At 42.3% G+C, this 27,101-nt stretch overlaps 2 protein-coding genes across 8 annotated transcripts in view; both read right to left on the bottom strand.

Moving 5' to 3' along the window:
• LOC5577645 (rho GTPase-activating protein 7) overlaps positions 1-27,101 on the bottom strand; it is a 170,674-nt gene that overhangs the window by 18,218 nt on the left and 125,355 nt on the right. For all 7 annotated transcript variants that reach the window (XM_021838139.1, XM_021838137.1, XM_021838141.1 and 4 more), the window contains exons 7-10: positions 16,830-16,901; positions 14,946-16,766; positions 14,686-14,881; positions 14,337-14,621 (exon numbers count right to left, since the gene is read on the bottom strand). In XM_021838139.1, the coding sequence (XP_021693831.1) occupies positions 14,337-14,621; positions 14,686-14,881; positions 14,946-16,766; positions 16,830-16,901 (2,374 nt within the window). The remainder of the gene's footprint in view (positions 1-14,336; positions 14,622-14,685; positions 14,882-14,945; positions 16,767-16,829; positions 16,902-27,101) is intronic.
• LOC23687557 lies at positions 16,998-19,251 on the bottom strand. Its single transcript, XM_021838144.1, has 2 exons — positions 17,414-19,251; positions 16,998-17,218 (listed from the first exon to the last, which is right to left on the bottom strand). Exons 1-2 carry the CDS (start codon positions 19,068-19,070, stop codon positions 17,064-17,066), a joined length of 1,812 nt encoding a protein of 603 aa, XP_021693836.1. The 5' UTR covers positions 19,071-19,251; the 3' UTR covers positions 16,998-17,063.

Below are 27,101 nucleotides of genomic sequence, written 5' to 3'. Positions count from 1 at the left end.
ATATTAATTAATTTAATTAGAATAACCAATGATAATTTTAGGTTCAAGAGTTCACTTCAGTTCGATTTATGAATACCTTAAGCTTTAATTCTAATGGTGTGGATAAATAGCACAACTTTGTTCTTGGCATTACTTGTACGTTTTTGCCATATCATCTCGTCGTGACAGATTTTTATCGCATTGATGACCGATCGTGTCAAAGGGTGGTAACCTTTTTAGGTAGCACGGTGGTAGGCTACACACAATGGGCTCGCTGGTCGACGGGCGCGCTTACACACCCTTTTGATAAAATTTTACGATGTTGCTGCGCACGAAACACAGTTGCTGGTTTGAGATGTTGTCAAAATTCGTTGTATTGTTATTCAATGCACGGAATACTAAAGTAGACTTGTTTGATGTTTCAGAGATGCTGTATTTAAAAAGAATAAACCCATCTTAATGGAAAAAGGAAACATCCGGCACTGTAAAATGTCAAAAAAGTGGACTTGCAATTTCAATTACTATCATTATTGCTTGACCCAATCTCACCCCCATTTTTGATGTTTTAGACACCGTACCGAAGAAAATTAATTTTTGTGGAAAAATCAAATAGATTCCGGAAAATATGTGTGAAGTGTAATAAAAAGACTTTCAACCTTCTACTAATATAACGATAGTAGGTTAAAGTACATGCGTGCTACTTTGCACAGGAGAAATTTAATGTTGTAAATTTTATCTAGTTTTAACATACATGTTTATTGATACAGTAAACAAAAACTACTATTTCTAAAAATGTATATTGTGATGAATTACGTGTAATAATATGGTCCCTAAAATATGAATTATTATTTTAGTAATATCAACGTTATTAGCTAAAATATTTCATAAAATATATTTTTCGTTTTGGCCCAATCTCACCCCCTAGACCCATTGTCACCCCCATCGACGGTATTCTGCTTTCTAACGTCCTCAGGGACATTGAATTAATGATGAGCAGTGAGAAACTGGAGCCCCGGAAGCTGCCGGAAGTTTGCCACCCATATCACCCATGTGGTTTCGTCAACATCTAGGTGTAAGGCTTCCGTTTGCACGTGTACCGTAACCTGCCGTTCATCGCGAATAGTCGCCCTTTGGACTTTTGTTGTCCTTCTTGTTTTTTCACATCTTGCACGAATTGGATAGATTCAGTTGCTTCGCACAACACGAACTGGACTTTTGGGATTCCACCTGAAAGCTTGAACTACCGGCTGCTTGGGCACGTCAGGAGTTAATCATCAATATTAACCTCCTTTTCCCGAGCAGCCTAGATAGCCGCGTAGTGTCGGTAGCGGTTGTTTCAACTGGCTAAGAATTAACACTACGGACTGTCTGTTCTGGTGGTAAAAGTCCACCTCACAGGTGACCCCTAATTTATGTTGTGATGCGTACCGTGCCTAGGAATGAATGGTTAGGGGGGTCTAAATAAAACCTAACCGCAAACGGAGCCTGTGGGGTACCAGGGCGCCTTCCACAGTATTGAGTCCTTCCTGTGCTACCCGGAGCAATGGTGCAGGTGACCTTGTGTTTCTCCGAGATAATCGGCTGCCCTTCTTCAGTCTCTATCCTGAGGCTTAATAAGGGTGGGATTATGAATATGTTGACATTTAATTTAAATTATCACCTATATGGATTCGCATTATGCGTTTTACACAGTGTATTCTGTGCTCTTTCGCCTTTGGCGACTTTAAGTAGATACCGATCTGTTTTTTTTGTTGCTGGTCTTTTTCGTGCTGAGATTACAAAAAGCTTAATCCTGCCTAGTTTGGGTAGTGGCTACGGTTAGGTTAGCTCAGATCAATCTTCAGCATAAAAGAACAGCAACGATCAATCTTTGCAGATTCATGCAAAATGGTGCAGCCCAAGTGGCGCTAGTGCAAGAACCCTACTTTTGTAGAGGGAACTTCTATCTAGGTAACCTTGTGGACCCAGTTTTTGCTACTTTCAGCAAACTTGAAATGGCAAACTCGCGCTCCATGCCCCGCGCATGCGTGCTCGTTAATAAAGCAATCGTTGCTACACTCATTTCTGAGTTGACGACCAGAGATGTATGTGCTGTCACAATTGATGTTTCTGTTGGTGACCTCAACAGGAAATACGTCTATTGTTCGGTATATTTACCACATGATGAACCATCCCCAACGGATGACTTCAAACGAGTTGTCGTACACTGCGTAACAAAAGGCCTTCCGCTGATTGTAGGCAGTGATGCCAATGCTCATCACATCATCTGGGGCAGCTCAGATATCAATTTGAGAGGCTCCAGTCTGATGGAATACTTAAGTAGTACAGACCTTGGATTACTTAACATAGGCAATCGCCCAACCTTCATGGTTTCTAATAGAGAAGAAGTGTTCGACATAACGCTCTGCTCGAATAGAATCAGTCACGAGTTGACGAATTGAAATCATTATCTGATCATCGCTACATCTTCTTTGAACATTCAAATGTAACTGCGCAGATTTTGCGTTTTAGGAATCCCCGATCAACAAACTGGGAACTCTATATTGAATTGGTTGCGACCAAATTTCATGGATATTCTCCGTCCATTGAAAATCCAAGTGATCTGGATGATGCCGTTGATACTACAACATCCTACATTATGGAAGCTTTTGAAGAAACATGTCCTCTGCGGTCTGTAAAGACTACAAGAGGGCCCCATCGTGGAATTCCGATCTGATTAGACTCAGGAAACAATGTAGAAGGAGTTGGAACAGACGCCGTTCAGCTGGATCAGAGTCGTTCAAGTCGGCTCGCAAGGCTTACAAGAAGGCTCTTCGTTCTGCTGAACGATCCGGCTGGAAAAACCTTTATACAAATGTTTCCAGTTTGAGTGAAGTCAGTCGGCTGAACAAAATCCTTGCAAAATCTAAGGATTTCCAAGTGAACGAAATTCGATCACCTAATGGTGACCTTACTTCTTCCGATGAAGAAGTTTTAGAACGTCTATTCAATACACACTTCCACGGATGTGTGGACATAGCATCTACGGATGAACCAAATGTCTTTTCATGTAGTTACGAGTCTCTGGCCTCGGCTCGCAGTATCGTAACTACTGAATCGATTCAATGGGCACTTAATAGTTTTGCTCCTTTCAAATCTCCAGGTGCGGATGGGATTTATCCTGTTCTGCTCCAAAATAGATTTGAGTTTATCAAACATGTTTTGAAAAAAACTACTTGTAAGCAGTTTTGCTACCGGGTACATTCCCAGATCCTGGCGTGATATTACTGTAAGGTTTATCCCGAAAGGAGGACGCGCGTCGTATGAAGAAGCGAAGAGTTTTAGACCAATCAGTCTGACCTCTTTTCTTTTGAAATGTCTGGAACGCATTATCGATCATCACATCCGTGATGTTTATTTGGCAAACATGCCTCTTCATGTCAATCAACATGCTTACCAATCTGGAAAGTCCACTGTGACTCTTTTACACAAAGTTGTATACGATATCGAGAAAGCATTCGCTCAGAAGCAATCCTGCTTGGGTGTTTTCTTGGATATTGAGGGTGCCTTTGATAACGTGTCTTTCGATGCCATATTGGAAGCCGCACGAAACCATGGGCTACCTACAATGATTACCAATTGGATTCATCAAATGCTCAAAAACCGACATCTCTTCTCGACATTGCGTCTAGCAGCGATTCGAAAATTGAGTGTTTGCGGATGCCCCCAAGGGGGAGTCTTGTCACCACTTTTGTGGAATCTCGTAGCAGATACTCTATTGAGGCAACTCAATAATTGCGGTTTTCCAACTTATGGATTTGCCGACGACTATCTAGCTCTGATAGTTGGTATGTGCATAAGCACCCTATTCGACCTGATGCAAAGTCCCAGACAACCAAAATGTACGTATAACGAAATCCCATGGAGGCTTTGTATGTGCAAAATTTCACTTATAAGATGTCGCGAAAAGGCCTTCTACGTACAAAAGTGGAGGCAATATACGTGCATATATTATGTGATGAATAATAGCATACAATGCGAGAGTGTAAATTGTCTACCGAACTAACCTGTGATCTTATGCGACTTAACTTATGATAACAAATGTTGATTTGACAGCTGCTACGGATTGAATCGACTTAATTTGTACGAGTGTACAAGACGAAACAAAATGTACAAATGAACTCAGAAAGAAAGCGTTTTATGCGAGGAAACTCATCAATCTGACGATTTTATCCACCGTGTTTTGCGGTTTTGATGTAGTTTGCACGAATAAACGAGTTGTTACGTGAACTTTCATGCGACTTCTGGTTGTCTGGGGTGCTCTTCAGGTAGTCGAGAGCTGGTGTCGCCAATATAGCCTTTCGGTTAACCCGAATAAAACATCTATTGTTCTTTTTACGGAAAGACGAAACCGCGATGGAATTCGACCTTTACGTCTTTTTGGCACTGAGATTAATGTGACTGATCAAGTAAAGTATGTCGGAGTCATTCTAGATTCCAAACTTTCATGGACACCTCACATTGATTTCAGAGTCAAAAAAGCTTGCATGGCCTTCGTTCAATGTCGGCGAACCTTTGGTAAAACTTGGGGCCTCAAACCCAAATTATCAAAGGGATTTACACAACAGTTGTTCGACCAATATTGGCATATGGATGTCTTGTGTGGTGGCAAAAGGGCGAAGTGAGAACAATCCAATCAAAATTGGGCTATCTCCAAAGGATGTGCTTGATGGCGATGTCTGGTGCGTTCTCTACAACTCCCACAGCAGCGCTTGAGGCCATTTTCGACGTTGCGCCACTACACATATATCTTAAACAAGAAGCACTTTCTTGCTCTTACCGTTTATGGGTACTGGATCTACTGGAGAAAAATCCAGTGAATCGTAGATCTACACACACTTCGTAGTTTCCACTTTTGGTGAATTGGGATAAAATTGTCCTTGCTCCAAGTGATCTCACAATTGCTTGTAACTTTCCTTACAGAACATTTACCACACAATTCCCTTCACGGGAAGAGTGGACGTTTGGCTATTTGGAAAGAAGTATATCAAACAATATAGTATGTTACACTGATGGTTCCCTTCTTGAAGGTAGAGCTGGTGCAGGAGTATATTCTCGTGAGCTAAGGCTGAATCAGTTTTACTCACTTGGTAGAAACTGCACCGTTTTTCAGGCGGAAATAGGGTAGGTGTACCAGTTATGGCCATAGTGGTTCCCTATTTCGCCATACCTGATATCTTGAATGCCTTCACATTTTGAAAAATCTTTTGTGTTTTGGCAGTAAAATAAAGGATAAACCTTGATGTTTAAACATTCAAAAAGGTTAAAAATGTAAAAGTTATCCAAATAATGCATATGGCCAAATAGGGAACCACTATGGCCATAACTGGTACACTTTCCCTATTTGCTCTTATGTGTGGAGTGCAATCAACACTTCAACAGCGCGTAATGGGTAAAGTCATATACTTCTGTTCAGATAGTCAGGCTGCTATAAAAGCACTAGCTTCGGCCAACTCAGGGTCGAAGCTTGTTATCGCATGTCGAACTCAAATTGAGGAACTGAATTCAGTCAACTCTGTAAACCTTGTATGGGTACCTGGCCATTCTTCCATCGCTGGAAATGAATTGGCTGATGAGCTAGCTCGCGATGGAGCATCGTATGACTTCATTGGCCCTGAGCCGGCTATTCCAATTTCGAAGTGCTGGATGAAGCTTCAGATAAACTCTTGGGCGGCAATTCAGCACAAGCAATATTGGAATAGTTTGGAGTCATGTCGTCAAACAAAATTGTACATTACTGAGCCATCTCCAAGGGTGGCGAAGTATTTAACAAATCTGTCAAAGCAGAATTGCAGTCTCTTGGTCAGAGCGTTGACAGGCCACTGCCGACTCAACTATCACATGGCAAATATTCAGCGTGCTGACTCATTTGTGTGTGATAGTTGTGACTCCGATTATGGAACTTTGTATCACCTGATATGTGCGCAAATGCGATTCAAATTACTTATTAAACACTTATTAAGTGAAACTAAATTCAGAAGCCTGAATCTTCAGGACATTCTATTATTCTTAACCCGCTGTGGTAATGAGTTATAGGCTCGCTTTACGCTCATGCGTTTTGCAGTGCCCTTTTTAGCGCGCTGTTCGAACCCATTGTGGTATGGAGCTACATGCTCTCATTTCGCTTATGCGATCTTCCCTCTTCAAGGGACCCCACTCCTATTTCCTCTCCCATCTTTCCCTTCCCTTTCCTCTCCCATCGGGTAGATGATAAAATAGGCTCAAATATGGCGATGGTACAAATCTCCCAACTGGTGGGGAACGTGCCTTTGGAGCCGGCCTTCTGATACCGTTAAGTCAATGACAAAATCCATATAGCAATCACACTCAAGTCATGTGGTTTTCCTCATTGCGCAAATATATAAGTAAAACAAATGACCTTGACGTGTAGATTTTCTCTGTGCACAACGTATACAAATACACATTGAACAAATTACACCCAAAATTGCAATAAAACCCAACCCAACGGGTAAACAGTTACAGCCTTTTAAAAATGGTGCAATTTGATTCCGTACACCCTTTATTCATATTTTTTTAGTAAAACTTTACATTTCAGCGCGCATCGTACCTTCGTGCTGTGCGTACACGAATTCTCTCTGTTCTTGGAAGTTTTTTTAAACTACCTAAAGCAATAAAACAGTACTTTTCAGTGCTAAAATGAAAAACGGTACTTTTCAGTACTACTAAAACAGTACTTTTCAGTACTTTTTTCCTACTATTGATCCCTTTACGATCCTTGTTTGGACCCGTGCCTTCGATTTTTCGTTGAACCCGTTGGCGAAAGCTAACGGTGGTAATCCTTCTTGGACACCGTCTTGGGAAAAACCTCTCAGGAGGTCACGTCTTCTTCCGTTTATTAACTTAACATGGTATCAACAACAAACAAAAGGAAGGGTGAATCTCTGAATTCACAACTTCCTTCCAAAAAAAGTGGGATTTAAAACTGTCACTAAACGTGGCAAGAATGGAAGAAAGGACGTTTCTCCGGAATGCGAACTTTCTTCCAAGGGTGAAATGAATAATTGTATCGAAATGAGCAATCAGTTCGATGCTCTACACAGCTAAAAAATGTTGTAAATTTAAGTTTATTTTCATGCACATATTTGGAGCATCAAAATAAACGTAAATTTCAACAACCAATCCATTATTTTTCAATCGAATTCACTTCAAATTTACACGATCGTGTAATATTCAACCATTTTTAGTTGAAAATTGAATGTATATTCATTTAAATTTACATGATGCTGTAACAACACACGAATTTGATTTATTTTTACAGTAGCCTTCAGTTTACACCACATTGAAAATTAAATATTTTTTCTGTCTAGACAAATTTTCCGAACACCAAATCGAAGCAACCTCTAGCCCAGGCTAGAGTGAGAAAGCAAAGAGTGCCGCCTATCGTGGTCAGTTGTTCCGAATTTGGGGGATTTAGGCAGGAGATCTTGCACTCCATTAGGGGAATCAAGGTTTACTTCCAAATCGCAAAGAAAGGAGACTGTCGCGTTTTGCCGGAAACTCTTAAAGATCGCAAACTTCTTCTCAAACATCTTGAAGAGAAGAAGCACAATTTTTTTACTTATGACTACAAAACTGAACGTTTGTTCAAAGTTGTCTTGAAAGGTCTCTCCAGTGACTATAAATCACCTGAAGAGATCAAAAAATGGAATAAATGATTTATTTGGATTTTCCCCAGTCCAAGTAATCATTATGAAAAAGTGAACCCAATCTGGCATTGTTCGGAAAGGGCTTTCTCAAGAATATTATTTAGTTCACTTTAACAAAAAAGAACTAAATAATATTAAAGCTTTAGAAAAAGCAAAACTTTTGTTTGATGTCCGTGTGACATGGGAACATTTCCAGAAACCTGGAGGAAATTACCAGAACCCCACTCAATGCCGTCGGTGCCAAAAGTGGGGTCATGGTACAAAAAATTGTCGCATGGATGCTAAATGCATGATTTGTAGATGTTCTTCTCACGCCAAGGACGTCTGTCCTGTGAAGGAAGATACCACCAAGTTCATATGCTCTAATTGTGGGGCTAATCATAAGTCAAATTTTGGGAATTGCCCTTCACGCAAAAGAGTCATTGAGGCTCGTGCCAGGCAGATGAAAGATAATATCCGTTACGATAACGGTCGTTTCCGGAATTTGCCTGGTAGAATATCGAACAATGCTCATTTTTCAGTTAACGATCGCTTGATCATGAATCATACCCATCAGGAAGATCATAATCATGCTCATTCACAAACTAATTTTAATCCGTCGGGTAGCCGAATAATTTCGAATGTATCTACCCACGGTAAATCCTTTGCCGATATCGTAGCAGGTAATTTGAACTCCTCCACTATTCGTTCCATGAGTACCTATTCTACTTGTTTCAAATCAAATGGAAAAAATGTTGGGCAGAGGTGGACACGGCACAACGGAAGCGAAACACCGAAGAAAAGGAACCGGACTTGGAATGAAACACTTGTGTGAATGAAACGAGATAAACTTTAATAAACGTCTGCTCGGGTTGAATAGTAACGAATGAATGATAATCAACTGTACTTTGCACTGTTGCTTCGTCTTCTCTTTCTCAATGATGCGCTTTTGGCGCGCTCGTTCGACGGTGCAGTGGGTAGCATTCAGGGTTGCCACCTTGGTTACCACTCACCGAATACTGCACGGAGAGGAAACAGCATTGCATATTCCATCACTCCTCCTCAATGCTGATCCTCGCTGCATTCCTCGGAATACCTCCTCCTGACTTCTTGCGCTCCTGCCGTCAGCTCTTGCTATGCCTACAACGTATTCCGACAGATGACTAGGCGGGACACCTCGATTACTCCTCCTGGATCGACGCATGTCTTCAGGATTTTCGTCCGCACTAGAATCTTGAATTTCTTCTTTCACTTGCAACGGATCTTGTTCTCCTGCCGTATTGTCCAAATCAAAATAGTCTTCTTCTTCAGTTTTGTCCAACTCGGATCCTTCGAAATTGTCTACTTCGGTAGGTTGTGCCCCCGAGAACCACTCAACTTCACTACCTTCATTCACTTTCTCCCGTGATGAACACTTCGGATCCTGCATTTCCAAGAATTTCGCATCTCGGCTTATCGTCACCATATCCGTTCCGGTATCTACGAACCGGTAGCCTTTATGCTCCTCCGAATAACCGATGAACGTCAACTTTCTCGCTTTGCTCTCGAACTTGCCACGTTTCACTCCTGGAACATGCACATATGCCGGACATCCGTATGCCTTCAGATGCCCCAGCTCAGGCTTGCGACCACACCATTTCTCATACGGTGTCGTATCTACTGACCGGGACGGAAGCCTGTTCTGCAAGTATGCAGCAGCAACGCAAGCTTCTCCCCAGTAACGCTTGTCCAAACCAGCATCCAATAGCATCGTTGTAGCCATCTCCTGTAGCGATCTGTTCTTTCTTTCCGCCACTCCGTTTTGCTGAGGCGTATACGCAGTCGTATACTGTGCCTTAATACCCTCATCAGCAAAGAATCGTCGCAACTCTTCGTTGGCGTACTCACCACCGCCGTCAGATCTGATCACTCGTGGTTTCCGCCCAAACAAGTTCTCCACGTACCTCACGTATTGCTTTATCTTACCAGCAGCCTCCGATTTCTTCTCCAGAAGATAAACGACCGTGTATCGACTGAAATCGTCGATCATCGTCATCAGAAATCGTTTTCCACCAGGTGTCGTCGTTCGCATTGGACCACAGAGATCTGTGTGGACCAACTCCAAAACACCCTTTGACTTTCTTTCCGCTACTTTCGGAAACGGACTCCGCGACAACTTACCCTCCAAACATGGCTCGCAAGTTTGTCTGATGCCGCAATCCGTGACCTTCACGCCTACGCCCAATTTGCCATCGACAATCTTCGACAATACTGCCGGGTCTCTGTGTCCGAAACGCTTATGCCACTGATGTTGACAATTATGATTGTGCATCTTACCTTCCACTTTCCTTGCGACTTCCGCCAGCTTCAGCTTGTACAGGGATCCAGTCTGCTCTCCGGCAACAACCACCTTACCGCTGACGTCGCAAATGGAACAGCCATCCTTTCGGAATTTCACCACAAATCCTTTCGCGGTTAACTTGTCCACAGATACAAGTCCACTGGTAAGGGAGGGAACATACAACACATCGCGCAACTTTACTTCGATTGTATTTCCATCTCCACCTACACACAACACTACACCATCACCGCATCCAGCTGTGGCAGCAACTTTGCCGTCGGCCAAAATCACATTTGGACCAGCCTTCTCCTCGAACGTCGTGAAAAATTTCTTGTCACTTGTCATGTGGCAGCTCGCTCCACTGTCTATAAACCAGCATTCACGCTGTCCATCATCCGCCACCATGAAGCACACACCGGCACTGCAGGTTTCATTTTTCACTTTCTTCGCATTTTGCCTGCCGCTCGATTTTTCTTCTGGCTTCTTCTCGTCTTCGCCGCTTTTCTGCTTCGCCAGATAAAGCCGGCAATTCCGACGCACATGGCCAGGCTTGTTGCAGAAATAGCACACTCGTTGTGAAACACCACCCACACTTTGCATTGCACTTTTCATCGCTTTCATATCAAACGAATCACCGGATCGTTCCTTCCGCCTCTCGAATTCATCCAGTAGCTTCGATTTTACCAGTTGCATGGTGATATCGGCATCGGCACGACTCTCTAGGGCCGTCACCAATGTTCCGTAGGAGTCGGGCAAGCTGCGCAGGATCATCGCGATCCGCAGCGACTCTTCCAGCGGTTGCCCCGCATTCGACAAACGGTCGAATAAGTCTTCCAGCACTACCAAGTGGTACTCGAGATCACCACTTTCCGCGAGATTCACACTGCAAAGTTTCTTCAATAAAGACACACGCGACGTGACCGTGTTCTTTTCGTGGTATGCTTTTAACTCATCCCAGAAAGCTTTCGCACTGTTCGCGTTTTTCACTAAACCGAACTGATTGTCCTCGATACATAAACCGATGGTGGCACGCGCTTTCCGGTCGTCTTTCGTCCACTGATCGGTAACCGGTTCCGGCTTCACATCGCCCACCACATACCAGAGCTCCTCCCTGGTCAGTAGCATCTCCATCCGGAACTTCCAGATCTGCCAGTTGTGGTTGCTCAACCTGGCAAACGCGAATTTGTTCGGCTCCGCCATTTTGTTTTCCGAACTGAATCACCACAGCAGGAAACAAAATCCAATCACACGCGGCGCGAACACCCGAAACAGGAAAACATTTTCTCACACTTTCTTCCTAAACTATCCGGAAATAATATTTCGGATTTCCTCTGGGACCATTACCTGTTGGGCAGAGGTGGACACGGCACAACGGAAGCGAAACACCGAAGAAAAGGAACCGGACTTGGAATGAAACACTTGTGTGAATGAAACGAGATAAACTTTAATAAACGTCTGCTCGGGTTGAATAGTAACGAATGAATGATAATCAACTGTACTTTGCACTGTTGCTTCGTCTTCTCTTTCTCAATGATGCGCTTTTGGCGCGCTCGTTCGACGGTGCAGTGGGTAGCATTCAGGGTTGCCACCTTGGTTACCACTCACCGAATACTGCACGGAGAGGAAACAGCATTGCATATTCCATCAAAAAAAACCCTACCGCCACAGGTAACTCCTACTCTGCTTCTTCATCTACCGAAAGTTCTAATGGGAAATCATCAAATGTACCCACCGCAAGTGATATGTTTGCCTCTGATTTTAATTTTCTAACTGAACAATTGAATCTAATGATTGATGCAATGTTCAAAGCCACCACTATGGCTGAAGCAGTCTACGTTGGTGTACAATTTACAAATCAAACTGTTATTGGATTACGTTTTTCTAATGGATCCATATAATAATTTAAATATTTTAAATTGGAATGCTCGTTCTCTGAATGGTAAAGAGGACGAGCTGTTTAATTTTCTTACAGTTATTACCGAAACTTATTTAAAACCTGGATCTAAACTCAACAGAGATCCTAACTTTTTTGTTTATCGTAACGATCGACTTGACGGGGCATGTGGGGGAGTTGCATTCATCATTCATAGGCGTATAAAACAACAACTGTTTTCGTCATTTGAAACTAAAAATTTTGAAACTTTAGGTGTTTCTGTTGAAACACAGTCTGGTAAATATACTTTCATAGCTGCCTATTTGCCTTTTCAATACTCTGGACAGCAAGTTAATTTGCTCCAAACTGACTTGCAAAAATTGACTCGCAATAAGGCAAAATTGTTTGTCATTGGTGACTTTAATGCCAAACATCGGTCATGGAATAATTGTCAAAGTAATTCCAACGGCAAAATTTTATTTGATGAGTGCTCTTCAGGATATTTCTCTACTCAATACCCTGATAGCCCTACATGTTTTTCCTCTTCTAGAAATCCATCTACGATTGACTTGGTCTTAACCGACTCTAGTCATCTTTGTAGCCAATTAGTTACTCATGCTGATTTTGATTCTGATCATGTCCCTGTTACATTTCAAATATCCCATGAAGCGATTCTCAATCCTATCAGCTCCACTTTCAATTATTTACGAGCCGACTGGAATATATATGAAACATATGTTGACTCTAATCTTGATGTTAACATTTCTTTAGAAACTAAACTTGATATTGACAATGCTCTTGAAACTTTAACAAATTCCATTGTTGAAGCCCGGAGCATTGCAATTCCAAAATGTGAAGTAAAATTTGAATCCGTGATTATAGACGATGATCTTAAACTCTTGATCCGTCTTAAAAACGTGAGGAGAAGGCAATTTCAACGCACTCGCGATCCTGCTATGAAAATTATATGGCAGGATTTGCAGAAAGAAATCAAGAAACGTTTTGCAGATTTAAGAAACAAAAATTTTGAAAATAAAATTTCTCAATAGAACCCTGGCTCTAAGCCCTTATGGAAATTATCTAAAATCTTGAAAAAACCTCAGAAGCCAATACCGGCATTGAAAGAGGAAAACAAATTATTACTAACGAATTACGAAAAAGCTCAAAAACTTGCTATGCAGTTTGAAAGTGCGCACAATTTTAATTTAGGACTTACTAGTCCAATTGAAAATCAAGTTACTCAGGACTTCGTAAACATTCTCAATCAAGAGAACGTTGATTGATTTGACTTTATTAACGAGATTTTTAGCCCTGGGCTAGTTCATCTCGGGACCAACGGCTTTACTTCCCTTCCGAAGGAAGTCGTCACTATAACTTTTTACGTCATAAGTGACTATGTCGGGGATGGGATTCGATCCCAGGTCCTCGGCGTGAGAGGCGAGTGTTCTAACCACTACACCAGGTCCGTCCCCTCAAGAGAACGTTTTCGAAAATGCCTGGGAGACTGATTTGGAAGAAGTGAGAACTATTATTAAAAAATTCAAAAATATGAAAACTCCTGGCGATGATGGAATTTTCTACATCCTCATCAAGAAACTTCCAGAAAGTAGCTTATCATTTTTAGTTGATATATTTAACAAATGTTTTCAATTAGCATATTTTCCTGACAAATGGAAAAATGCTAAGGTTGTTCCAATTTTAAAACCAGACAAAAAATCCCGCATCTAGCTATCGTCCAATCAGTTTGCTTTCCTCCATCAGTAAACTTTTTGAAAAGGTTATTTTGAACAGAATGATGGCCCACATCAACGAAAATTCAATTTTTGCCAATGAACAGTTCGGATTCCGCCATGGACATTCGACCACTCATCAACTTTTACGTGTAACAAATTTGATCCGTTCCAACAAATCTGAAGGCTATTCTACTGGTCTTGCACTTCTAGACAAAAAAAGCATTCGACAGTGTTTGGCATGAAGGTTTGATCGTAAAATTAAAAAAAAACTTTAATTTTCCAACATACATTGTTAGAATAATTCAAAGTTATCTGTCAAATCGTACACTTCGTTTCTTATGTCGAATTCGTTTTTGAACCTAGGTTGGAACTGGCGCAACCCGTTCTGAGTCACAGTTTCAACCCCAACCCGATTCAGGTTCGACCGGACTACAATTTGCTTGACGTTTGTTTGTTTATGTGTTGATCACCGACCCAGTTCCAAAAAACGAAAACGACATTAGAATGTGAATTTGATATTCTTGCAGAATTTTTTAAAGGCATCCCAACTAACCTTTAGTGCAGATGTAAACATTCTCGAAACTTTCCTTATACGGTTTTATGCTGAGTAAATGCGCTATACATACGAACGAAAGCTTTTATGCGATCCTTTTACCAACAAACCTGGTGAATCTACTCAGCTCTTTTTAAGCTGTGTTGGCAGCTCGTATGCATACCGATCATTGCTTTTCATTCAAATTGCCTACCTTTCCTTTCCTTCCCGGACGCACTCCTTGATGCACTCGGTCAGATAGCCACGCCAGTTTTGCACGTGCAGTTCCGCCCCAAGCGATTCCAACGGCACCGGTTTCGACTCTTCCATGTAGTTGAAGCTACACTTGCGCATCCGATCGCTCGAAATGGTCCACAGCGTCCGGTAGTTTTGGATCAGAAAAGCCAGACAATCGTGCGATGCCCGCGTCTCCGAGAGTTCCTTTTCGTCCGGTTGACCAGTAGCACCCTTCTTCCGTCGGGGCGACGCCGTAGATGACCTGAGGAAGATGGTTTGAGTTTGAGTGAGGATGTTGGGAGATTGAGGTTCAATCAGCGACAAACCTATTCCCGGAAATTGAGTAGAATAGAGAAGGTGCCAAGCAGACGGCGAGATTGTTTGCCGTCATTTGGTTTTGACACGCGTTTGTGGTGACCTTTTCCAGGAAAGTTAGTAGGGTGTACAACGCCTCCCGATGCTCGTCTGGTAGTAGCAGAATTGCCGATTGCACTGCCTCCGCTCGAACTTCAATTGGAAGATCTGAAATTGGAAGGATAGCGGTTAGTAGATTCTGCGTATAGCTCTTCGACTAGCATCAACTTACACTGGAATATTGCGACGAAGGTCTCGGACAGTTTCGCCGTCAATAGTGGGTCTGGTAACTCTCTAAAATATTGCTTCATCATGTCCGCGACGTCATAGGCGTGGTGATCGTCGAAGACGTCCATCCGGTTGGAGACATTATTGCCCGACTCGATGGTGGACTTCAGTTTCGCTATCCGTGACTTGACGCCGGGTTTTCGGAATAATCCGACCTGGTCCAAAGCGTTCAGCTCCAACCAAGTCAGCGCCATCTGGATTATCTCCGGTAGAGTATTGCCGTATCTTTGCAGGTTGTGGACTAGTGGTATTCCGAATACTTTCTTATCTTTATAGTCTGGTGTTTTGATTCGTTTGATGAACTTTGGCAGATCCCAATTCCAGCCGGAACGGTGCGTTGGGCAGTAGCGTTCCATGTATCCTGTTAGAGTGACCAAAGCCAGTTTCCGTACCACCAGCAATTGTCCACAGGACATCTCCACGATGCTGGTTCCTCCCGAGTACTTTCCTTTGTCTCTAGCTCCGTCATCCTTCAAGTCTACAATGCCCATTCGGCGCCCTTCCGAGGTCTTGGGTTGCTGAAAGCTATGCCATCTAGCAACAATAGTACGCTTCCGGTCGTCCCCATCCTTCTCGTCGCTGGTCTTTGCCACTCTCATCGAACGATTATGGAATGCATCACGGTAACGCTTGGAGTTCTTCCCCAAGTTCAGCGAACCTCCACGGTTCAGCTTTGAAACCTGAAGTGTATTATTACTTTTCTCCTTCAAATCACTAGATACTTTAGCTCGCCTTAACTTAGACTGATACTCCGAATCCGAAAGCGCTCCGGAGTCATCAGCGGTCACTTTATTGCGCAGCAGTTTTTTAGCCTTAGGATACTTCTTGCTAGGAGTCTTCACAACCCTTCCAGCGAAGTAGCCGGTGTTCAAATCCTGGCTGTCTTCGCTGCAGATGGAGGACGAGTCGTCACCCGACTTGGCTTCCTGCAGCTGAATGAAAAAGTGCAACGGACTAGATCTATTGGTGCTACGTTTGTGCTCCTTTTTATTGTTATCTTCAACCATGTGCCCAAAAGGACTAAGAGTATAGGGTGACAGTAGGTTCGACACGATCTCGTTCGTTCCAAGGGTATTGTCCCTTCGATGGTCACCCAGTGCCGCCGAAGGTCTAGGAGATGAGGGATTGGAGAAAGACATCACATCGATATGCTTCAAGTCTTCAACATTGTGATGACTAGGTGATAAGCTGGAAGAATGCGGGCCACAGAGGATGAGTCCATCGCGATTCTGTCGCTTCCGTCGACGGGACTTGATAGATTCGACCCGCCGAAGCAGTGCCTTGGCGCCATCTTTGAGTCTTTCGCTGCCTGTCCTCCGTAGTCTGACGGGACCGTCCTGTTGATCGCTGTCGGACAGAATGCTCAACGTCACTCCATCGTCGCCCCAGTTTTCCTTGTCGTCCGTAGTCGTAGTCTTGGAACCGCTCTTGGACGACTCGTCCGCCGAATCGGTTTCGTTGACCGTGCTGACGTCGCTCTGCTTGGATTGTTTCTGCTTGATCACACTGACCAACCCGGCAGCGTCTTCCACTCGGGACCACCTCCGGCTGTTGTGGGCAAAGGTCCAAGCTTCCGACAGGGCACAGCTGTCGTCATCCGAGTCTTCGCTCGGCTTCGGCGGATGTGAATGCTGGTGCGTATCGATGTGCATGTTTGCACAGCGGTTGAGCGTTTGTAGCCGTCGGTACAGGGACTGCAGCGGGTCGTTCTCCAGAAACGGGTGGTCCTTGGCTACGTCATTGATTTCGATCGGAAACTGGTGATCTGAAATGGATTGGGAGACAGTTGTAGTATGGTGGCTTGGCGATTACGATGACGATGACTTACCTTCGTACATTTGAGCATACTGTGGAAATCCGGCAGCTCGAAGCCATCGACACGCTTCAATGGCCTCAATTTCTGAAACGAGAAACACAATAATTTATTACACATGAGTTCTTCCTCGGATACCTAATGGATTGATGGAAGTTTCGATCGAGATTAAAAAGACACAACTCGACAAATTTCCTTTATTGAATAATAACAACCAACATCGTTAACATAGAATTTAACACTTCCACTCTAAGATGACCCGAAGCTCATCCAAAATGCCTTGTCCATGTTGTTCTCGGCGGTCGACACTGCCCGACCTCGAACCACAGCCGAAGCTGAATTCTCCGCATGCTCCGTCGCCGACATCTCCGATTGGCTGCCCGACTTCGTAACTGGACCATCTCCTGCAAGAGAGAAAAGCTTATCATCGTTTAGGCCACCACCGCCGCCACCAGTGTTGCCGGCTTCCGGATCGTCGTTGACGCTTCGAGCCCGACGAAACAGCCTGGCCGCAAAGTAGTGTTCAACGTTGAACAATCCCCGCTGCTTTCTGGTCTGCAGTCGAGGGCTCAGTAAAACTTCAGTTTTGGCATACGTACTCTCTGGTTTGGCTTCGACCGAGCGCGGTGGCTTCTCCCTTGGGTTTAGCTTTCTCGAATTGATAGGAGTTCCGGGCACGGAGATGCTTTTCTGCGGCAGCGGTTTTTGCACTGCTGGAGGTGATCCATCAGCGTCAGCGTCATTAGAGCGAGAAATTGGATTTTCGCTTTGTTTGTTATCTTTCTGTTGGTCAGATGACTGTGGCTTGGAGGGAATAATATCACGTGCAATGTCTTTCACGTCTACTTCTCGGTAGACTTCAGAGAATCCCCTGCGGAATGCATTCTTTGCCAATGACTGGTCCAAGTATTCTCTAACAGATGGATCCTTGGCGTCAGTTGCGTGCAAAGTTTGCACTGCTTGAGAAAAACTTCTAGCGTAGGATTTACTGGCTTCTGACGCAGTCATGTATGAGTTGACCGAAAAATCATTCGAAATCGGCTTTGGCTCAATTTTGGGCGGCTCGAATGTGCCAAACAACTCTTCCAATGAATCGTATGGCACGGCATCGTTTGTAGGCACCTTCTTCTGATCAAATTCCTCGACAACCACTGGTTGCTCTGGTTGCAAAGGAGGCTCTTCCCGCTTGATTTCTTGGTACACCTCGGAAAATTCTCTGCGGAATGTTTTCTTTGCATCAGATTGTTCAAAATAATCCTTTATGTTAGGGTCCTTCACTTCAGTTGAATACAATGTTTGCGCCGCCTCAGAGAACGTTCTGGCATAGCTCTTCTTCGTTTCCGAGGCATTCAGATATTCATCAACTGAAAACTGATTGTCCCGCCGTTGACTCGTCTTACTCAAGTCAGGCCTCCCTGCCTTCAACTCTTCCATTTCCTTGATGAACTTATCTAACGGATCAGCTAAACTCGATTGGTAGCGGTTGTCAGTCGTATCTCCTTCGTCTTCGTCGTCAGAGGAATCGCTTATGTAATTCCGCTTTTTGAATTTATCCAGATGCTTCGAACTGATGGGTGTTCCTGGCACAGATGACTTGTACCCTTTAGTGATTGGTATCGGTTCGTCTTTCAAAGGATCATCTTCCAGCACAGCTGGATTCAGCTCATTAACCGCCTCATTGAAATCTCTCGCGTACGAATGCTTCGCAGAAGATTCCTCAAGGTATCTCTTCACTACAGGGCTCTTAACCTCCGAACTGTGCAACGTCTGCACTGCCTCACTAAACGTCCTGTGATATGTATGCTTCTCTTCCGATTCCTTAAAGTACTGCTCAGCGACATCCCCTTCCTTTTTCGTCTCTTCGTCCGAGCTATCGCCATCCAGATTCACCACTTCAGCATGCTGCTCCTGCCCATCCTTCTCATCACCACCAAGCGCCTTCATATCCTTCAAAAACTTATCAATCACCAAACTGCTAACCACAATCTCGTTCGGCAGAACCACCGGTTCCGGAGGAACCTCCACCCCACTGGATTCCGATTCTCGTCGCAGACGCAAGTACCTCGAAGAAATGGGTGTTCCCGGAACGGACAAATCTATTTTGGGCACAGAAGCGGTACTCTTGGCGGACTCCGACTGCAGCGATTCGACGGAAGTCTTCCGTTTGGCCTCGTAGAAGGTCTTCATCCCCTCAAGGAACCTCATCTTGGCCCGGCGGTTCCGTTCAGCCACCGGATAGCGCTGTTGGTCGGTCATTATTCCCGGGAATAGGTTTTCAAGGTGCGGACAAGATTTAAACGAGTTGAGCGAAAAGTGGAAATCACATGACAAGGTTGACGGAATCTTGCGGATTAGCGCTCGCGCGTTTCCGATTTAGGCAGATCGATAGCTTTCCTAGGCACGGTCCGACGGTCAAACAAAGACTGATATCGAATATTCGTTGCGAGCGCGGAGAACGGCCACAGATTGTTTTGATTTTGTTTTTTGATGCGATAAGATAAATTTGGGTACTTCCTGAGATATCGATACGGGCTGGATTCGCTTGGTGATATCTTTCAGGTTTTAAGGGCAATGTCACCAGTGTGGTTGAATTCCGACAATCGAGAAAGGTTAACATAGTGAGACGACAGTCGCGGAACGGACATAATGGACTTTTGGCGTAACAAGAATGACGACCTCAAATAGTTTCATCAGAGTTTTTAGGGGAAATTTGTCAAATATCAACCCCTGTGGTGGATGATCAAGAAGTCAACAATTTTTGAAACTGGTAAAGAACAACAATCCAAATCATGTATTGTGTTTTATGTTCTTTTTTCGATGTTAAATAATTATATTAAGACGATTATCTGTTGTAGCGGAGATGAACCAGCCAAGGGCTGAAAATCTCACTAATAAAGATAAATAATAATTATAATCTGTTGTAGTCTTATCAATACATAATGCCAAAGCTTTTATTCGAAAAAAATGTTATGTTTCTCATGCAAACTTGTAGTATTTTGATTCAAAAATACATTGATTCTAAAATTTACGATATTCATTGAAGAAGTTATCGCAAAAATTACCCTAAATGTGTCGAAAGATTGCATGGCGTAGAGGTAACGCGCCCTATCTAGTGAACAGGGAGTTGTGAGTTCGATTGTCACCGAGACGACATGTGACTTTTTCACAAAGTTCACATCAATTTTCCATTAAATGCAATTGCGAAGTAATGTAATGTTTAGTTTTACGATAGTTGTTCAAACTGTGGAATTGATCATAAGATTACTTAGCTAAGAAGCAGGCTTTGTCCCAGTTGGGACGTAACGCCAGAAAGAATAAGAAGAAGAAATTGGTAATATTGATCCTTATGGCGAGTATAGAAAAAGTCATAAAAGGTACAAAAGCACTCATTGAGAAAAACCAACACCGATATAAAATTTCAATTGATCGTTTATCATACTCGTCAAGTCCATTCAACGGAATCCATCAAACCATTTCTCTCCACCCCATACCCACAAATCAAACTGATCTAGAGCAAAAGCTCTCTCACTCTCTTGCAAAGCGCTCCATCATGATAAGAGAAAACAAAAAAAAAAGAATCTCAACTCGGCAGCAGGAAAGCAACAGTTTTCTGCTCCCACCAGTTGCTAGTGGCAACGCATAACAGTGCTGAGACAGGCGCAGTTGCTCACTTTGATTGCAATACCTACCGTTCGGAAAATAATTCCGAACTTCATAAAATTGAAATCATGAGAACACGAAATAGCATTATTTCGAAAGAGATTTTTAGTTGAATATGTTTTAAAGGAGTTATCATAAGAGTCTAATTCGAAGTACTTCATATGCATTGTATCATAGTACTCCATATGCATTGTAGCAAGCCTTAGACTTAATTCGAAATCCCACTAGTAACGGGACGCATCACTGCAAAACAGCAACATTTATTCTGACTCCTCCATTCGGTTCATTACGGTGTTTTGTTTTTTTTACGATCATCATTTTAGATTCCATACACAACACACATCACATCACAATAAGCGATAGTGCACTGCCACCCACCCACTACATAAAGTGTTTGACTCGATGACTGCCAACCATGGTGAGCGGGAGCCACTGCCACTGCGCGACAACGCTTTGCGCTACTGCCGTTCTAGGCATAGTTGTCCCATTTTCACAAATATCTATCCGAGAAAACACGTTCAAAGATTTTAGTAGAATTTTGCATTGTATTGGAAAATTGTGTGATAATAGTAGTTTACGAAATAAGTTGCAGAATGATGATTTTTACAGCACGAGTCGTAAATTTATCCTAAAACGGCTTACCGAGTAGGATAATTACGACGAGTGCTATAAAAATCGAGCTGCGTACAAATTTTTTTGCAATTCCGTAGAAGACCACTTGAGGGTATCGGAAATTATATCGGAATGCATTCACCATTATTTTACAATTTCTGAAAAATTGTTGTGTATTGACTCATTACACAACTTAAAACAGGTGCGTAATGAGAAAGCATTGCGTAATGAATCATTACAGCACAGTTGCGTAATGACTATTCCCGCACTGCATACCTCAGTGCAGGAAAGCAGGCTGTTTCATGACAGACTGACGTGATGAAAAACAGCCTATTACGATGAGAAATTGCGAAGATTAAGATTGATTGATTGAGAAACAATTAATTCAGATTAAAAAACTACAGTCAACTCTCCTTCACTCGATATTCCGCATCTCGATATCCAGTTGAAGGACAATAGTAAAAGTTGATTTTCATGGCTACTTCGATGGTCTCTTGAATTTCATTTGCACTGATTTTGTGTTCTACAGTCAACTCTCCATTACTCGATATTGAAGGGACCATCGAGTAAGAGATATATCGGGTGGTATTAGACTGGCCCAGCTCAGTACGGGAGAAAAATAAAGTTGTATGATTCCACGGGGCATAACGGCTCAGAACCCGGTGCGGACCGCACCCATCGCACCCCCTAGCCACGCTTCTGTATGCAGCGTAAAAAAGAAAGCATGAAATTGTTTTCTTTTATATATATGTAAGTATCGTAAAATGAGGTGAAGATGATCACTTTTGAGATATTTTGAGATATTCATAATGCATATATGTATGATCATCTTAGTATTTTTGAAACATGTACTGAGAACAATATAAATGAGATATATGAAAACAATGTTTACAAAATGATGTGCTGATATTTAAAATATCGATTTTAACGTACCGTTTTCTTTTATCTAGTGTTGAATTGCGGTCTGGTTTAGAACTGCTTTAATTTTCATCATACACTCAAAATAATCCAAACGTCATTGTTACGTGAAAACATACGTAGTTTTTTTCCATCGCACTTTTCACGTAGCTCTGACGTTAATCATAGGTAGCCCAGAATGAACGCAAGAACTTTTGAACTTCGTTCATTCCACCGGCGCTACATGTAAGAGCTACGTGGATTTTCCGGTAGCCTTTACGAAGCGTTTCAATAGGACCTAGATGGTTTTGCATTAAATTAACTAGCATAAAGACCAACCTTATCTCTAATAGGCTTTGGAAGAAAACTAATTCCCAATTGGAAAATGTAAACAAAACTAAAAGATTGTGATATTTTTATATTCAATCTGAGCATTGTCAATCTTGTTTCCCAAATGTAGTGACTTTGTTCTAATTTGTTGCAGCCTTTGCGTGCTATAATTGATAGAGGTTATAAATCAGGTGTAAATATGAAGTAATGCAGGGGTTCTTCGGTATTCAAAGCATATTTACTTTAAAATCAATCTAACACAGGATACACTCAAAATAATCCAAACGTCATTGTTACGTGAAAACATACGTGATTTTTTTCCATCGCACTTACCACTTAGCTCTTACGTTAATCATAGGTAGCCCAGAATGAACGCATGAACTTTTGAACATCGTCCATTCCACCGTCGTCGCTAAACGTAAGAGCTACGTGGATTTTCCGGTAGCCTTTCAATAGGACCTAGATGGTTTTACATTAAATTTAACTGTAATAAAGACCAATCTTATTTCTTATAGGCTTTGGAAGAAAACTATTCCCCAATTGGAAAATGTAAACAAACTTAAAAGATTGTGATGTTTTTATTATAAATCTGAGCATTTTGAATCCTGTTTCCCCATTTTTTTGAGTTTGGTCTGTCTTGTTGTAGCCTTCGCGTGCTATAATTGATAGAGGTTATAAATCACGTATAAAATATGAAGTAATGCAGGGATTCTTCGGTATTCAAAGCATATTTACCTTGAAATCAATCTTACACAGTGTTAAAAGCAGCAGCAGCTTCTGAAGTTCTTCAAAAATCAAGCGGGCGCCATCTTGGGATTTAAGCTCAACACCGAATGTACGTACACTATGCAGATGTCAAAATGAACTCAGGCACCTATGTGAATTCCACGTAAGCGCGATAGGTAACCTCAGTAAACATTACCGATTCACTATTTGGTGGCTATGAATGGTTTAGTGATCTTTATCTTAGTCAGGTGAAGTGGAGGTAAAATGAATTTGGAATGATCTACGTGATTTTTCACGTAACAATGACGTTTGGATTTTTTTGAGTGTAGCATTTGCGCTTAACACCGAATGTACGTACAATGAACCAATGCACGAGTTCACTAATTTGACGTTTGAGCGGTGCCATATTCACTTGTTGTCATGGTCACATAAATAATACGGCACCGCTTAAAGGTCAAATAGTGAACTCGTGCATTGGTCCATATGCAGATGTCAAAATGAACTTAGGCACCTACGTGAATTTCACGTAAGTGCGATAGGTAACCTTAGTAACAATTTCCGATTCATTATTTGATGGTTATGAACGGCTTAGTGATCTTTATGTTAGTCAGGTGAAGTAGAGGCAAAATGAATTTGGAATGATCTACGTGATTTTTCACGTAGCAATGACGTTTGGATTTTTTTGAGTGTACACAGTTCGAACGAAACGTGTAAATTTCTGAGACATATAATGCACATAATTGGAGCGTGGAATATCATGAATATTTACATGATATGTCATGTAAACTTCAATTATATGTCATGTAATCCAGCAGGATTCTGAGTGATTACATGACATATAACACATTTTTACATGATTTCAGACTTAAATTTACATGACGTCATGTTTACATCGCATAAATGAAGTTTACATGACGTGTAATCTTCATTATTTTTTACTGTGTAGTTAAGGCAGACGATATCAGTTCTTCTTTACTGTAAAAGTACGCGGCGAACACAATGACGTAAATAAGGTAGTATTCCACATGGAATACTAAGCCGATGCTAGAAGAACAAGTGATTTCCAAAGTCACAGGCTATTAAAAACTACGTATTTTCAATTTGTGGTATGTTTTCATAGAATTTCAAATTTGGATTTTTATACACACAAACACGTCGGAACCCTTGACAAACAAAACGGAGAAAGAATCATTCAGATCCACAGACCCGTTCGTAAGTCATTTCGTGACATACAAACACCATTCCATTTTTATTTTTATAGATAGATAATAAAATATTCAGAGACAAAATGTAACATAAGACAATTATATGTAAAACGGCAGTACACCTCCTGTTGCTTTTACTGCTGCTACTTCTATTGCATATACACAACACACATCAAGGTGACGATGATGATGAATGAACAGTTTAATATGCTTCGTATGAATGCTAAATGAATTATGCTTTTCAAGCGTGAAGCTCGGAATATTAATTAGGTTTGGGTTGGACGTTTTGGAGTGGAGTACGTCTAGGCACGACTTGGCGCGTTGAGTCACATCACAAAACCCAACCTATTCAATTCGACCAAACGCGTAGAAGAACTTGCGACTTTACCTGCCAGTTTCCGTTCCCGCATACGCTTCCAGAGGGATTCTGCCTTGCGGATGTGCCAATTTTCTATTTTTGCTGAGAAGCTACGGAAAAACTTGTACTCGCGAAAGCTGGACATCCTGCGGTGCATTTTCTTCCGTCCGTTCCAAACTCCGGAAGGAACTAGACGACGACGAGTCGTCGATTTTGGTCCGAGGGCACCTTTTTTCCCGTCCGATCGAAACTTTTAGCAACACAAAGCGAAAGGAAAAAAAGCAGAAACTCTACAGCAAGCAAAACAAGTTTAAATCCACGATTTGTCCCATTCACAGCACTTTGCGCGTTAATTTTGAAGCGTTCGATTAATGGTTGTTGATTAATGGGTTACATAACTGATTTTGCGCCACTACAAACAGCTATTTGGAAACGGAAAAAAGGAAACGTAGAACAGGCAGCCTAAAATGCCCTACAGCCTACAAACAAAGAAGCTCGCCAATTATTAACAATGCACACACAGATTTTCACTTTCGAAGCGAGAGCATTAGCATATATTGGCTCCGCGCGCTCCCGGGAGCACCAAAGCAACAAAAGAACAAACAGCAACATCAACATGGATCTCTCGGACGACGAGGTGGAGGCCGAGGCGGAGGCTGCATCTCCAATAAACCGCACCAGTCGGAGATGACATCCTTCTCGGGAGGGGAGCCCCCCCCACGCCCCCCCTTGCGAACGCTGAAAATCTATGGAAGGAAAATCGCTCTCACGCTCTGGCTTTTGACGAAGCTTTCCACCCCTCCAGCTGGTGTTGTTTTGCTGGTTGGTCCAAATGGAGCAGATTTTCCGAACTCATACAAAGCTTATGGGAAGATGATGAATGAGCACTTAGGGTAGAGCTTATTTTGTAACCTAACGCTTCAGAACAGTATTTTGATTGAGTCCTGAAAAGGGTTGGCTTCAAATCGCTAATAAAATTTCTATCAAATGCTGAACAAATTTTTTCTCAAATCCTTAATAGAAATTTGTCTTACATCCTAAACAAGATTTGCCTCTAATCCTGAATAGGATTTGTCTCAGATCCTGAACAAAGTTTATCTCAAATCCAGAACAGGATTTGTCTCAAATCGTGAGCAGGATTTGTCTCAAATCCTGAACAGAATTTGGCTCAAATCATAAGCTGAATTGGGCTCAAATCCTGAGCAGGATTTGGATCAAAGCCTGAGCAGGATTTGGCTCAAATCCTGACCAGGATTTGGCTCAAATCTTGAGCATCATTTGTCTCAAATCCTGACCAGGATTTGGCAAAAGTCCTGACCAGGATTTGTCTCAAATCCTGAGCAGAATTTGGCTCAAATCATAAGCTGAATTTGGCTCAAATCCTGAGCAGGATTTGGCTTAAATCCTGAGCAGGATTTGGCTTACATCCTGAGCAGGATTTGGCTCAAATTCTGAACAAAATTTGGCTAAAATTCTGAGCAGGATTTGGCTAAAATCCTGAGCAGGATTTGGCTTAAATCCTGAGCAGGATTTGGCTCAAATCATAAGCTGAATTTGGCTCAAATCCTGAGCAGGATTTGGCTTAAATCCTGAGCAGGATTTGGCTTACATCCTGAGCATGATTTGTTTCAAATTCTGAACAAAATTTGGCTAAAATTCTGAGCAGGATTTGGCTAAAATCCTGAGCAGGATTTGGCTTAAATCCTGAGCAGGATTTGGCTTAAATTCTGAGCAGCATTTGGCTCAAATCCTGAGCAGGATTTGGCTTAAATCCTGTCCAGGATTTGGCAAAAGCCCTGACCAGCATTTGGCAAAAGTCCTGACCAGGATTTGTCTCAAATCCTGAGCAGGATTTTACTCAAATTCTGAACAAAATTTGGCTAAAATCCTGAGCAAGATTTGGTTCAAATCCTGAGTGGAATTTGTCTCAAATCTTGAGCAGGATTTGTCCCAAATCCTGAGCAGAATTTGTCTTAAATCCTGAGCAGAATTTGGCTCAAATTTTGGGCAGGATTTGTCTCAAACCCTGAACTATCTCTAGGAATTTTGAAAAGCTTCCTCCTGAGGAAGCTTTATTCAGGGAGCTGGCTTCTCTGTCACTCAGAGAAGCTGGAAATGCTTCTTCTAGGAACCTTTTAAAGCTTTCTCCAGGAAACTTGAAAAGCTTCGCTTAAAAACTTCCTCCTGGAATCTGAAAAAGCTATTTCCAGGAAGCTGATAAAGCTTTCTACAAGAAGCTGGAAAGCTTTCTTCAGAAAGCTGGAAATGCTTTTGAGGCAAATCCTTTAGGAAGCTTGAAAAGCTTTCACCAGGAAGATGAAAAAGCTTCCTTCAGGAAGCTGGAATAGTTTCCTCCAGGAAGCTGGAAAACTTTCCTCCAGGAAGCTTAAGGAGCTTTCTCCAAGGAGCTGGAAAATTTCTATTGCAAAGCTGGAAAAGCTTCCTCCTAGAAGCTGGAAAAGCGTCCTCTAGGAAACTGGAAAATTTTCCTCCAAGAAG

The sequence above is a fragment of the Aedes aegypti genome, chromosome 1 (genome assembly GCF_002204515.2).
Source record: "Aedes aegypti strain LVP_AGWG chromosome 1, AaegL5.0 Primary Assembly, whole genome shotgun sequence".
Classification (NCBI taxonomy): domain Eukaryota; kingdom Metazoa; phylum Arthropoda; class Insecta; order Diptera; family Culicidae; genus Aedes; species Aedes aegypti.
Note: the sequence above shows the minus strand (reverse complement) of the source record. Positions and strands in the feature narration are given on the sequence as shown.